Source organism: Vitis riparia, chromosome 13 (assembly GCF_004353265.1).
Source record: "Vitis riparia cultivar Riparia Gloire de Montpellier isolate 1030 chromosome 13, EGFV_Vit.rip_1.0, whole genome shotgun sequence".
Lineage (NCBI taxonomy): Eukaryota > Viridiplantae > Streptophyta > Magnoliopsida > Vitales > Vitaceae > Vitis > Vitis riparia.
In genome coordinates this window covers 11,285,031-11,298,703 of record NC_048443.1, presented here as the reverse complement: position 1 = coordinate 11,298,703, position 13,673 = coordinate 11,285,031, and the positions used below count along the sequence as shown (strand labels likewise).

Below are 13,673 nucleotides of genomic sequence, written 5' to 3'. Positions count from 1 at the left end.
AACAAAGTGTTGATAACCTAAACATGATCTAAAGGTCCATGGTTCAAACCCCCGGTTCCTCATTTTTTTTCCTGGTCATACCAAGAGTCGTTGCTTTGAAATTGTGGGATATCCAGACTGGTGGGATCAGTCTTATTGTAGTGAGTGCATTTGAAGGTTGACTTATCAATATTAGGGCTTGTCTTAGGATAGTTGATCACTGTCGGACTACCATAGCGACAAAATATCTAGGATTTCAGTTCCATGGCTCTGATACCATGTTTAAATTGATAAATGATAGTTTTTTTATTCATATTTTCATTCGTTCATGTACAGAGTATATATAGAGGGTAATCGCCATTCTAAGAATGGGAAAGAATGATACAAGGAAAGAATGATATAAGAAAATAACAACTAATATCCTAATATCTCAACTTTCCTAATATCTCAATATTCCTAATATCTCAATATTCATAATATCTCAACTTTCCTAATATCTAAACATTCCTAATATCTCAACACTAAATGATATAAGGAAATAATGATGTAAGGAAAGCATTCCTAATATCTCAACAAAACCTAAGTAATCCATTAAAGCATTGAGTTTGGACCCTTATCACCAAAGAGGGTTGTGCTCAGATCATTTATTCAATTGTTCCCAAGCATAAGAATTGTCAAAATAGTACCCCCGTTGAATATGTGGGTTGAACTTAGAATATCTAATGATTTCAATACTAGAGGTATGGAAAATAGGTGATTTAAGGTGAATGACTTACAAATAGAGGTAGCTCTAAAACATAATGGAAATTAAAGAATTAATCAGAGAATAATTTGACAAAATTTCAAATAACAAAGCAATAAGAAAATCAGACACCAAAGGAAAAGATCCACTAAGGAAATCACCTTAATCTCAAATCCTCCTCAACTAGATGTTTTTAACCCAAGGTTGAAGGAGAAACAATGGCACTAAACCAATGTTATTTTTAGCCTTCAGTTTAGATCTTGAATAAGAATACAATGCTTAGTCCAAGTGAATCCATATCAAGTTAGCTTATATTTGTGCCTAAGACTGCTCAACTTTTGACCTTCACAACCAATGTAGTAAGCACCTATGACCACTAGGATTCACGTGAACTTCACATAGACATTTAAGCCATTAGAGGACTGATTTGAGATATGATTTAACTTAGATTCACTCATCCTTTGGTGCCTCAATGGATTTAGCTACTCATGTTCTAATCAAAAGAAGCAGGTAAAACAATGAAATAAAAAGACAAAGACATGAAATTTTAATTGAGAATGAAAATTAGAATTCTATTAATAAACTAGAAAGTGGTGAAAAAAAACCAAAGTTCAATAGGGAACACCTAGAGAAATGGGTGTAATTAAAAATTTATAATAAAGATTTATGAGTTATACCTAATTTTTCCTTGCAAGATAGAAAGAATAACCAAGATACCCAATCAACCAATATAATCAAGAGATCTGCAAAACAAATAAAAGAGATATGCAATGGACACAAGATTTTTACATGAAAAACCCCTACACTAACTATGGAGATAAAAAAACTACAAGGTTGAAGGCCACTAATCTAAATCCACTATATGAGATTAAGTTACACATATTTACTTGGCCCATTTACCTTAAAGACTTACTTTCTAGTACTTATAACTTAATACATATCCGTGATGTAACAACCTCCAATTGCTTCAGTGAATACGCTTTAGCCTCATTGAAGGGATGCAGGTCTTCAACTCTAAATTCTTGAATGAATCATTTGAATGAGAGATCGGGAATGGTGTGGCTCATTAGGCTTTCTCTCAAGGAGACTCTCTTTTGAAATCTTCCCAATCTCTTACCCTAAAAGGATTATAATGAGGTATATATAGGCCTAGAGGTCGAAGAGGGTCGGTATCTCAAGGTTTCTAAATAGGATTTGCATGAAATATTCAATAAACTTGTGCCAATCTTCGATAAAATTGGCATGAGCACTTGAGCGCACTTAACCACCGCTTGAGTGCCTCAGGCGCTTGAGTGGTGTCAAGTGCTTGTGTGGTCTTAGCACTTGAGCGTTGTTACCTGCTTAAGTGCCCCTGCCCTTTTACAAAAATAAATAAAAATTAATTTAATTCTAGAAAAAATGCATCGTTCCTTTTTATACCATTTAAAAGCCTAACTTGCCCCAGGCCAAACCTTCTTAGACGTACCTGTTACTTTTTGGTTGGACAAACAACAACTCTTGATCTTCAATGAAGAGTAAGTCACTATCTAAAAAGATTTCTAAGGTCACAATTTACTTGGAACAAAATTACCAACGTACAAATAAGACTCAATGTTCTAACAATCTCCTCCTTTGGCAATTTTGTGACAAAACATAACATAAACCTACCTAAACTCTCATAAAGGAGTTTACATAACACACATGAATGCTCAATTAAAAAAATAAAATTAAAAAAACTGAGGAAAGGCCTTACATCATCATGTAACTTGCACACAAAGAAAACTATACATAAGGTAAAGCAATGTGTGGGACAAAATAATGTCAAGAAAGAAAAACAAGATAGTTGGAGATTTTGCTTAATGCATTGTGAAGGCATGAAGATGGAACAGATTCCTATAGCAACACCAATGTGCAAAGCAAAGCTTGAGAGGAATATAGATGCATACAAATTAACTAAACCTAATAAAAGCTTGACAAGACACAATAGATCAACAATAAAGCATAGGAGGCTTTCACCAACTAGAATATACATAAAGAAGATCATGGGAACAAGCTTTTATGACTTAGAGTAATTTTAGAAAGATAGACAGATAACAAAGAAATATTTTGCAAGAAACATCTATGTTAAGTATCTCTCTTAAACTTCTAAGGCATGCAATCAACAATTGATTTGGTTTTGTTGATTTGGTTTTCTCCAATGTCTCAAGATTAGTATCCTCCAATATATCAATTACTTTCCCTCAAGAATTAAAAATGAATAAAAATAAAATTTGAAAATAATTTTTCAAAAAATATCTCCCCAAAATAACATTTCCCCTTAAATGTAAGAACTCTCATTAAAATAAAATAAAATAAAATAAAATAAAATAAAATTTTTGCCTAGAGATATCTCCCAAACTTCAAGAAATATCTTATATATCTTCTAATGAACTCCACCGTTGGTATTTGATTGACTTTGCAAGTATGTTTTATAGATCTCCCATTTTTTGTCACAAAAATGAAAAAAGTAGCAAGATAGAAATATAAAGCACAAGAGAGACACAATGGGAAATATAAAGCACTATCATATATATAGATACTCATGATTCTAGATACAAAAAATGTGTAAGAAATGAAAATCAATCTAGATCAAAGCAAAATATATAACAGCTCTAAGCATCAAGAGGTGGAAGAGGTGGAATAGAACTCGATGCGCCCTGAGAATGGATCCATTAAATGATATATGAAAGCTAACCTTAGACCTCATGGAGCTAGGTGTCTTGTGAGTCTATTCTCAAATGAAGATGAGTCATGGCATCTATGATCTTTTGTATAGTCGGATCAACCGTAAACAGTACATAAGATGATGTGTGTGAGAAACTAGCATGACCACGACTAAAGCGTGTATGAGCAAGCTCCGAAAAATTGACCTCGGGAACTAGAGCATTCTACTTCATCGCTCAAACCTCATTCTCCTTGTTGAGAGCCTCTTGAGCTGCTAAGACTAGTGTTACATCCTATATACCATGGGAAACATGGGAACCATGAGACCATACACATGACTATAATGTTTGGCTTAAGAACTCACATTTGGAAGAACATAAAATGCTTGAACCCCTTAAGAAGCATCAAACTAGAACCCAAAGTCATTTAGGATTCGAGAAATGAGAAAGGTAAAAGAAAGGCCACCAAATTTGAAGGAATGATCACGAGAGGGGGTCATATTGTCGAGAAAGACCTACCCTATATCAAACTACTAGCCAGAGAGAATGACATGAATAAACCTAGCAGTTTGGTAATGGATCTTGGCATAGTAAGTGAAGAGATAGCTTGGTGAAACCAACAATGGAAATGTAGGAGGGAATGGGGTGAGAAATGCTATAAAGAGAAGTGGGAATGAATCAAGCTTCCCTCGGGTGAGAGCCTATACCTCAAGAAAAAATGAAGGAACACACTCAACAAGACAAGGCATACCAAGGACACGTTCGATTGACTAGGAGGAGATGAGAAAAGAATGGCAATACATGGTCACTCTAAATGTAATGCCAGCTACAATAGAGTGCATGTTAGCATAGAACATTTGTATTAAGATGAGGGTAGTAAGTCCCTTGGAGAAAGAACAAAGTCTTCTACCCTCACTCACAAATGATGGTGGAGAGAAGAGTATCTTGAAAGGCTCTAAGGTCGACTGAACACTCAATCTCGATGCGATAATTGTGGAAAGAAGCGTAAAAGCGAGTACGATCCTCCTCACAATGGAAGCACTCCCACTAGGAGGTCATCCAAGTCAAAAGAACCTTAGAGAGGAATGTCCTGAATGGGCTTTAATGACCTAGAAGCAGTCACCTCACGCTAATGGTGACAACTAGCCATCAATAATATAAAGAATATACAAAGGTACAAAAAACAAAGAAAACTATGAAAGAAAACTAAACCACTAGAAATGATCTAAACTATGTCCTAAACAATACTATACAAATGAAAATGTGAAACTAGGAGTAAACTGACCTCAAATGCACAAAATGCAAGAACCCATAACATTTGAGCTAACTAGAAGGAGGTTATTTATACCCTATAGGAGCGCTTGATGCAGATTAGCACTCGGACGTCATGAGCATGGGAAACAACTTATAACACTTGAGTGGTCTTATTGCTTGAAGCGATGTTGGATACAACTTATGGCACTTGAGCACTTGGAGCACTGGATAAGAGCGCTCAAGTGTTGGTGACAACGCTTGAGCACTTGATGTAGAATTTAAGCACCAAGTAAGAGTAAAGGGCTTTCTAAAAAGGCTTTGAAATCCAAAACTAATCAAAGTATAAATTACTCATGAATTTAGGAATGATAAACATCTAAGGGTAGAATCATAGAGCTCATAAACTCGCAAATTAGGTTGAAACGTAATGTACCAAGTAAAGTTTCTGGATAGTATCCATCCATCAAACAATAATGAAGTTTTCAACTCCAAAAAACAAAATTAATCTTAATTTTAGTTTAGAAAATCAATGCATAACTATCAATGTATAAGAGGATCAACATAGAAATATAAGCATTGATGTTCAAGGGAATATGACTTATTGTCTAGTTCTATATTTCGAAATTGATCTCCTAGAAGTAACATCTAGTCATGTCTTTAGTCAAATTAAAGAACACATCCAGTTAATTTGTTCTAAGTTTGTCTGATTTTTGTTTAACATGACCTTGTTGATCTACATACAACAAAACTTAAACTCCCTCTTAATTTGATATCATATTTTTCTTTTTCTTTTTATTTTGAAAGTGGAGGCATTGATCTTTTAATTTTACTTTTTGTTTTTATTCATATTTGCCTTTTTATCCTTTTTGGGGGTGTTTCCAAATGTTGCAAGTGAGCAGCATATATTTAAGGAATGAATCTTGGAAAGTATATAAGACTTAATCTTAGCCAAGTATTCAAATTTTGCATTGACTTATGAAACAATAATAATGATCATAGCCAAACAAGGTATGAGGATAATAAGATTTAAGCATGATAAAAGATCCTTCCAAAGAAACCAAAATCTACTTTGTGAGTTAAACTTAAGAAGTTCCCGGCTTGATCAATCACAAAGTGTAGTTCATGTTGAATTTCCACTATACAAAGATTTTTAATTATCAATAAGCATGTACCTCAAAAGTGATTAACAAATATCTAAGGAAAACCTACACCAAATCTTGTAAATTTAATATATTTCTCTAGGTCATAAAGTCGAGACATTACAAATCATGCTAACAAGGTAAGTAAACAAACAATAATTATATGCCCAAAACTAAAATTTAAGAAGGCTTAAGGAAACAAATAGAAAATAGACAATAATATATATATATATATATATATATATATATATATATATATATATATATATATATATATATAGTACTTAGAAGCTTGAAGGATTCTAACTCCTTAACGCACTAACAATCATCTTCCTACTTGCAAAATAGACTTAAATAGGTCCTCAATTATTCTCTTAAGTGTTTGTCTAGGTGGAGGAGAATTCCTTTGAGCTCTCTTATTCACAAATATGGATTCAAACTCACACCAACTTGATGAAAAAGTGAGAAAATCAAGCATTGGAAAAATAACACAAGTTTAGTGTTGGGAAGCATGTTTGATGCCAAATAAAAGTAAGAAATGTATGATTCATGGAAAAAAAAATGTGCTATATATGATCGCAAGTAGGAAGTTGAGGATGTAAGTCTTATAGATGAAGAACATGACAAATGATTTTCTCCCCTTGTGTTTGTTAATGGACACAAGTTTTGGCTATTTTGTATGATTTTTACGTATTTCTTACTTTTCATAGCATCATAATTTTTAATTTATGTATACAGATAAAAAGGTATTAACTTACTGTATTTCATATTAATTGAAGATGTATGTTTTATTATTATATCTTCTTGATCTTCCCACCACTCTTTTCTTACATATTTTCTCATGCATTTATGCATATGATGTGGCAAATGGGATGTTGAATTAAAAGTAATACAATTGATTAATGGTTTTACTGAATGTCATTTTATGTGCAGATTTCTCAAATTTCAAGGAACTTGGAAGTGTATGAGAATGATCACTTGGTCAAAATTTTGATTTTAAAGGTAAAGGAGAATTATATCAAAAAAGCATTTAATCTAAACTTTGATGAAACTAAATGTATATGGTAACATGTGATAGTGAATGAGTACTAAGAATTTAGAACACAATCATAACTCATTACACAAAGCATCCATTTCTATATAGCAATTTAGTATACTTATATTAGGGACTTAACTTAGGCCCTAAGTTCATTTGTGAAAATAGAAGGCAATGCTCATTATTAGTCAAACACTTAGGTTACTAAGAATTTAGAATAGATAATCCTAACTTGTTGCACAAGTATCCATTTCTGTGTAGAAATTAGTTCATTTGTGGAAAAGGAAGGCAATGCTCATTATTAGTCAAACACTTAGGTAACAATGTGGAATCATTTTAGTGAACCACCAAACATAATAAAATCATACAATACTCTTGCATATAGCAAAATCATATTATGGGTTCAACACATATATGGTTAATTTCTATTTGATCTCTAAAGTTATTTTACTAGTGTCTTCTAATTTAATTTTTTCCTCCTTTATAGGGACAAGGAAAAGCATTTTGTGCTGGTGGAGATGTTGTAGGAATGCTTCTTTCTATAATTAATGGTGAGATTTTTCATTTCTTTCTTGCATTAGACTCATCTTCCTTGTTTTTTATTTACTCATCTTCTTCAAAAATATAGGCAAGGCATATATTATTTCTAACCCTTGAACTTACTCATATCTTGGATGTAGACAACAAAACAATGACAAGAAAGTATTGCTTTTAATGTGAAGATTGTGATCTAAATATTCAAGTGTCAATGCATGTATATTATTTCCTAATAAATTGCTGAAATGAATAGGACATTGGAGCTTTGGTGCAAGGTTTTACAAGAAGCAACTCACCTTAGACTATTTAATTGCTACATCTACAAAACCCTTGGTGAGACTTTATATATAGGCTGATGATAAACAACTATATTTTTTTTTTCCCTTGTAGCATTATGTTAATCTATCGTTTTCTTTAAGGTTTCACTTATCAATGGAATTGTCATGGGTGGAGGTGCTGGACTGTCCATGAACTCAATGTTTCGAGTTGTCACTGAGAACACTGTACTTATCTACCCCCTCCAAGTATTCTTTAATCTCTCAAATTAATATTGTCTTGTTACAACAAAATTATTTTGTGAAACATAATTTCATGTTTTGCCACTTAAATACTTCATTGTTGCAAACCTTTTTATCTATTGTAGATGACTTTCATGCAAACAAAAATTGTGTAATACAAAATCTAAAGCAGGTATAAAGTTTCACTACAAATAAAATGAAAAATAATTTTTTTTTCTAATTACTAGGTCAAGAAAAGTATTCTTTTTTCCACATGAAAGTCAAATTGTCGTGGAAGCTGATTCACATACCTTAATGTCTTCAATTGAAGTGATAAATAAAGCAAATATAGAAGAATAAGAGCAAAAAAAATGACATAAATTTAATGTGCCTTGACAATATGTCAGATTCATTGGGTGCAAAATAAAAGTATTCAATTTACAAAAATAGAAATTGAGAAAATAAATAATTGAAACTCTTACCAATTAGGCTCACGCAATTCAATGCTTCACACCTAAATTCTTAGAATTGAAGTTCAAACCATGCAATGCGCTTTTTTTATATTGTTTTGAAAAAAAAAACATAAAAGTCTAATAATAACTCAAATACCCATAAGATTTACTTTGGATCATGAGTATAAGTATGAAAAAACACTTACTCATAGGACTTAGTAGCCTTATCCATGTCAAAGACTTACTACATGGTATTCTTGTCCAAGTTTAAGCCTTTTCTTAAAATTTGCTCACTCGAAGACTTATTTTTCCACTAACAAGATAATACTCCAAAATTGATAAGTGAAGTTCACCAACTGCTAGGTAACCACAAGCCTAAGAAAAAATCTTATGATGAATGAACTTCTCTCTTATATGAGTTTCTTTATTGTGATACACTTGGTTAACATATTTTCCTCATACTTGGTTAACATCTTGTGCTTTCTTGTAACCTCTCTCTATAATCTCTCATGAATGCTAGGAACTAAGCAAAACCTTCATTTTGATACTCTAATTATCATAATTATCTTTGTTGAGCCTTTCCTTACGACTTTGATGCAAATTTCTTCAACTAAAAGAGCTAAAAACACACAAACAATTAAATAAAGAGATATTTTAATTAACTTTCTAAAATCAAATCAAATAAACATTTTAAAAACTTCCCAAACTCAAGTTTACTTTTCAATAATTTTATTTATTTTGAAAGTAAATACAAGAACTAGGTTATAAAGGAAACAATTTTATAATGCTTTACAAAAATATAAATAAATAAAAAACAAACAAATAAACAAAACAAAATTTATAGTCTACCCTTACTCACAAACTAAACCAAAATTTAAATTGATTTCAAAAGTACATTTTTTTTTAGCATTTGTTTTCAAGGTAATACTTAGGATTAGATAACTTATGAGGAAAATAAGTGTTAAGCAACCACTTAACCATATTAGTGGTTTGTTTTAAAACGTTTAGAAGCTCCATTCAACTCAAATATTTATGAACTAATCAATATACATAAAATCAAAATAAGTGTAAGCAAGAAAATGAGGAAAGAGTGTGAACTTTGTTGGGCTAGGCAGAAAAACCTAGATATCATCTACATTCTCTATGAGGGGAATTAGGGATGCAATTATGGCCTCTTTAAATTATTTCATGCAAGAAAATAAAAAGTAAAGTTCATACTCTCTAAATATATCTTTAAGTAGTGACCATACCTATGTGATTTCTTAATTAATTTGAGTTACAATTACTATATTGTGATTCAAAAGTAAGCCAAATTTGAACTAATGCCCTACTGTCAAATATAAATGTGTTCTTAGTCTTTTGAAAATATATCGAAGTCTTTGTATAATCAATTCATTGGTTTCATGAATTTTTGTAGGTATTTGCAATGCCAGAAGGACAAATAGGACTCTTCCCTGATGTCGGTGCATCATATTTCCTTTCTAGGCTCTCGGGATCTTTTGGTAAAGTTGTCAATTCTTCTTATGACTTCATAATATTTCAACACAACTTTTTAGAATATTTGGTATGTAGTTCTCAATTCCCTTTGTGCCTTTTAGATAAATAGCATTTCATACATATCTAATCAATACATTTGAACTTGGTCAAACATATTGTTGAAACTACTATCTTATGTCTAGTAAGAATAACAAGGGAGTGGTGAAATTGATGAATTATTTGACTTTGATAATTTAGTAATAGATATGGTCTAGACACCCTTTCTTAATTTAGGAAAATAATTGATTAAAATTAAAATGTAAAAATAAAATTAATTAAATAGAGAAACATACCAAATTTTAAGTGCAAAAAAAAAAAAAATAGAAATAACAAGTTTAATAATATCTTAAATTACTTCAAGATACCTAAGTATTAATGATGGTTAAAGTAATTCTTGTGCTGGAAAATTTTTCTAGAGGTGTTATAACTGCTTACAAGTTTTATGACTATTAATTCTTCTGCCATATGCTTAAACTTCAAACTGAATTTTTATCTGTGAGGTTAGATTCATGGGATTTTAACCCATTTTCCCTTCATTTGTGTTAATCGATATGAAGGAGAATATTTAGGACTCACTGGTGCACGGCTGGATGGAAGCGAAATGTTGGCTTGTGGCCTTGCATCCCATTTTGTCCTCTCAAATGTACTTTCTCTCAGAGATAATTCTTAGTTATCATAAAAGGTAATTCCTGAAGGGAATTCACATATATGAATAAGGTGGTAAGAGTTAAAAACTTGTGATGTATTCTTTGTTGTTATAGGATCTTCTTTTGCTGGAAAATGCGCTATCGGAGGTGGCTTCTTCAGATGCATTAACCATTTCTAGGGTCATCAGTGGATTCTCAAGCAAAATATCCTTAAAGAAAGATAGTGCCTTCAGGAGGTGATTCTCATGCAAATTGATTATATGAACAACTAAGCATTTTTATTGAGTTACAACATTGTGCCCCTTAAGCATGACGCTCATGACTTTGATGCATTGGTAAAATAGATTGGAGACCATCAACAAATGTTTCTCAAAGGGAACAGTCGAAGAAATACTATCAACACTGGTGACTATGATTGTAAAATCGCTCCTTTCATTAGGCCTTAAATATATGCTCATAATTAATTAGAATTTCACTTGTTTTAGGAAAATGAGGTTGTAAATGGAGACAACAAGTGGATAGTCCATGCAATAAGTTCTATGAAGTCGGCTTCTCCAACAAGCCTTAAAATTTTTCTTAAATTGGTAAGAACATTATAAATGCTTATTCATTTTCAAAAAGAAGTTCAGTTAATAAAAACTTGTTCTACTTAGAATAGATTTCCTTAGTTTAAACCTTCTAGGTCTACTCTATTAACAAAAATTTTACTTGATTCATACTTAGATTAGAGAAGGGCGGACAAAAGAACTTAAAGACTGTCTAATCCAGGACTATACCATCGTTTGTCACCTGATTCGAAGAACATTCAATATGGATTTCATTGAGGTATCTATATTGATAGCTTATGTTTGTTTTAGCTATTTTGATACCTATTACTTATATAGTGAAAACCTCCACATTCAGGGTTCAAGGGCAAAGTTATTTGAGAAAGACAAACAGCCTAAGGTACATATACTGCCATCCCTTGCTTCATGAAATTTTTTTGGCAGCATTCATATTCTTACCATGAGATTCTTATAATCCCTTTTTTTCATTTTTCTTTTCGATTCCCCCATGCATGCAAATAGAGACTTTACCATTTCTAAAGGAAATTAAAGAAAGAACTTATTGAATGCCCTAAAATAACCAAAGTCGGGATCAATGTTTTCTGGAGAACACTTTTGCATGCTGTTTATTTCATCTTAGAGGAAGATGCTAATTTTATAACTTCTTTTATTAGCTGCTTATGTTACAAGAAATTATCTAATGTTAAAAAAAAAAAAAAAAAAAAAAAAAAAAAAAAAACCATGATGGGAATAATATATATATATATATATATATATATATATATATAACTTTTTTTCTATATGTCACAACAGTATTGATAAAATGGGGAAGGTAAAAGTGGTCCCTTTCTTGAAAGGAACTGTAAGCCATAGAAGTTGAGGCAAAATGTTAGAAAGGCATGAAAGGATATTTTGAGCTTCAAATCAAATGGGTTCATTTGCATCATATTGACTTGATCCAATCATAAGAGATCATGAGTCAAAGCTTAACCAGGTAGAATAAGATTTTTTTTCTTATCATTGAATAAAGTAGTTAGAATACAATAATCTTTAAGAGGATGAGAAAAGGGATAGTAAGATAGAGCTAAAAATAGAAATAAAACATTTTTGTTTCCTTTTCAGTATGAACTTTGTCTTCTTCTATTCTTCTTCTATCATGGATTTTCTTTTGCATATTAACAATCATCTAAGATTCTAAAATGGAGCAAAAATTCAAATGTCAAATTTCCATATTCGCCAAGCAATTTCATTGACATCTAATTGCATTTTTTTTTAGTGTGCAGTTGTCTTATAGTATACAATCTACAAAACTCCTTGCATGTACTTTAAAATAAAACAATAATAAAATGGGACTACAGGTTTTTTGGATAAGAGTAATGATGCTTTCTACAAATGAATCCCTAGATGAGTTCTTGGGGAACACAAAGAATACATGTATTTGATTTTGCAAAATTATAAAGCAGGTCAATATGATTGTAAGAAAATTGTATTCCCTCTCTCTGATCTCCACAAAACATATTTTTATCTATTTAAAGATATAGGACCTTGTCATTTTAAGTTAACCAACATGCTTCCTGGATAGGACCTTTACTACACGATAGATAGGAAAAATCTATATATTTTTTTTATGTAGAATCATCTTTAATATTATACCACTTGAAAATAACATATTGTGGCTTGTTCTTGGCCTGTATTCTGACAGTGGGAGCCTTCAAAACTGGAGCTGGTTAGTGATGAAATGGTGGATCAGTATTTCCAAAAAGTTGATGATGCTGATTGGGAATACCTACAACTTCCTGAAAGAGCAAATATTGCCAAAATATGGCAATCAAAACTCTAGCTGGATTGTGAAAGATGATTAAGGAATATAAGGAGCTATAACTCACTTCAATTTCTAAACTTGATTTAGAAATTTTTAAAATTTTATAATTAGATTTAGATTCTAAAATTTAAGACTTTTATTTTAAGTGATTATTTTAGTTTCTATTTTTTAGTTGTTATGAGCTATTTTGTCAAGTGTGAGTATCTATAAATAAGAGATTATGTAATATCTGAATAAGAGAGAGTGGTGGAATTCAATACATTTTTAATTCTCCTCAATTTTATTTTCTTTGTAACTTCTCGTGTTTCTCTATCAACCCTATTACTCTAAATAAATTGGTATCAGAGTCATAAGAAATGATGGCAAGTATTCATTTCAAGTCCCATAACTCAATAAAGATAATTATGACAATTAGAGTATCAAGATGAAGGCTTTGCTAGGTTCAAAAGATGCATAGGATTTTGTTGAGAAAGGCTACAAAGAGCCACAAGATGAAACCACTATATCCCCATATCAAAAGGATTCAAAATAATTATGGACGTGGTAGTGGATATGGCAATGAAGAAAGAGGTAGTTTCAATTCATCAAATAATGAAAGAACAATCTTCTAAAACTTACATTCCTCAATAGGACGTGGAAGAAGACATAACTGAAGGCAAATGAATAGGGAAAGTATGATAAATCCCAAATTCAATATTATAATTTTAACAAATATGGCCACTATGCTTATAAATATAGAAGTTCCACTGGTAATATGGAAGGACAAGCCAACTATATTGAAATAAAAAATAAAAAAAGATCAAGAA

At 31.4% G+C, this 13,673-nt stretch overlaps 1 protein-coding gene and 1 long non-coding RNA gene across 2 annotated transcripts in view; both read left to right on the top strand.

Moving 5' to 3' along the window:
• Positions 1 to 7,358, top strand: part of LOC117929189 — a 13,579-nt gene extending 6,221 nt beyond the window's left edge. Inside the window, exons 3-4 of the long non-coding RNA XR_004653706.1 lie at positions 6,729 to 6,797; positions 7,319 to 7,358. This is a non-coding gene — a long non-coding RNA (uncharacterized LOC117929189). The remainder of the gene's footprint in view (positions 1 to 6,728; positions 6,798 to 7,318) is intronic.
• A 255-nt stretch (positions 7,359 to 7,613) lies between these two features.
• Positions 7,614 to 12,915, top strand: LOC117928316 (probable 3-hydroxyisobutyryl-CoA hydrolase 2). Its single transcript, XM_034848220.1, has 10 exons — positions 7,614 to 7,643; positions 7,788 to 7,871; positions 9,735 to 9,819; positions 10,411 to 10,496; positions 10,615 to 10,736; positions 10,845 to 10,905; positions 10,986 to 11,084; positions 11,224 to 11,325; positions 11,404 to 11,445; positions 12,748 to 12,915. Exons 1-10 carry the CDS (start codon positions 7,614 to 7,616, stop codon positions 12,883 to 12,885), a joined length of 849 nt encoding a protein of 282 aa, XP_034704111.1. The 3' UTR covers positions 12,886 to 12,915.
• The last annotated feature ends 758 nt before the right edge of the window (positions 12,916 to 13,673 follow it).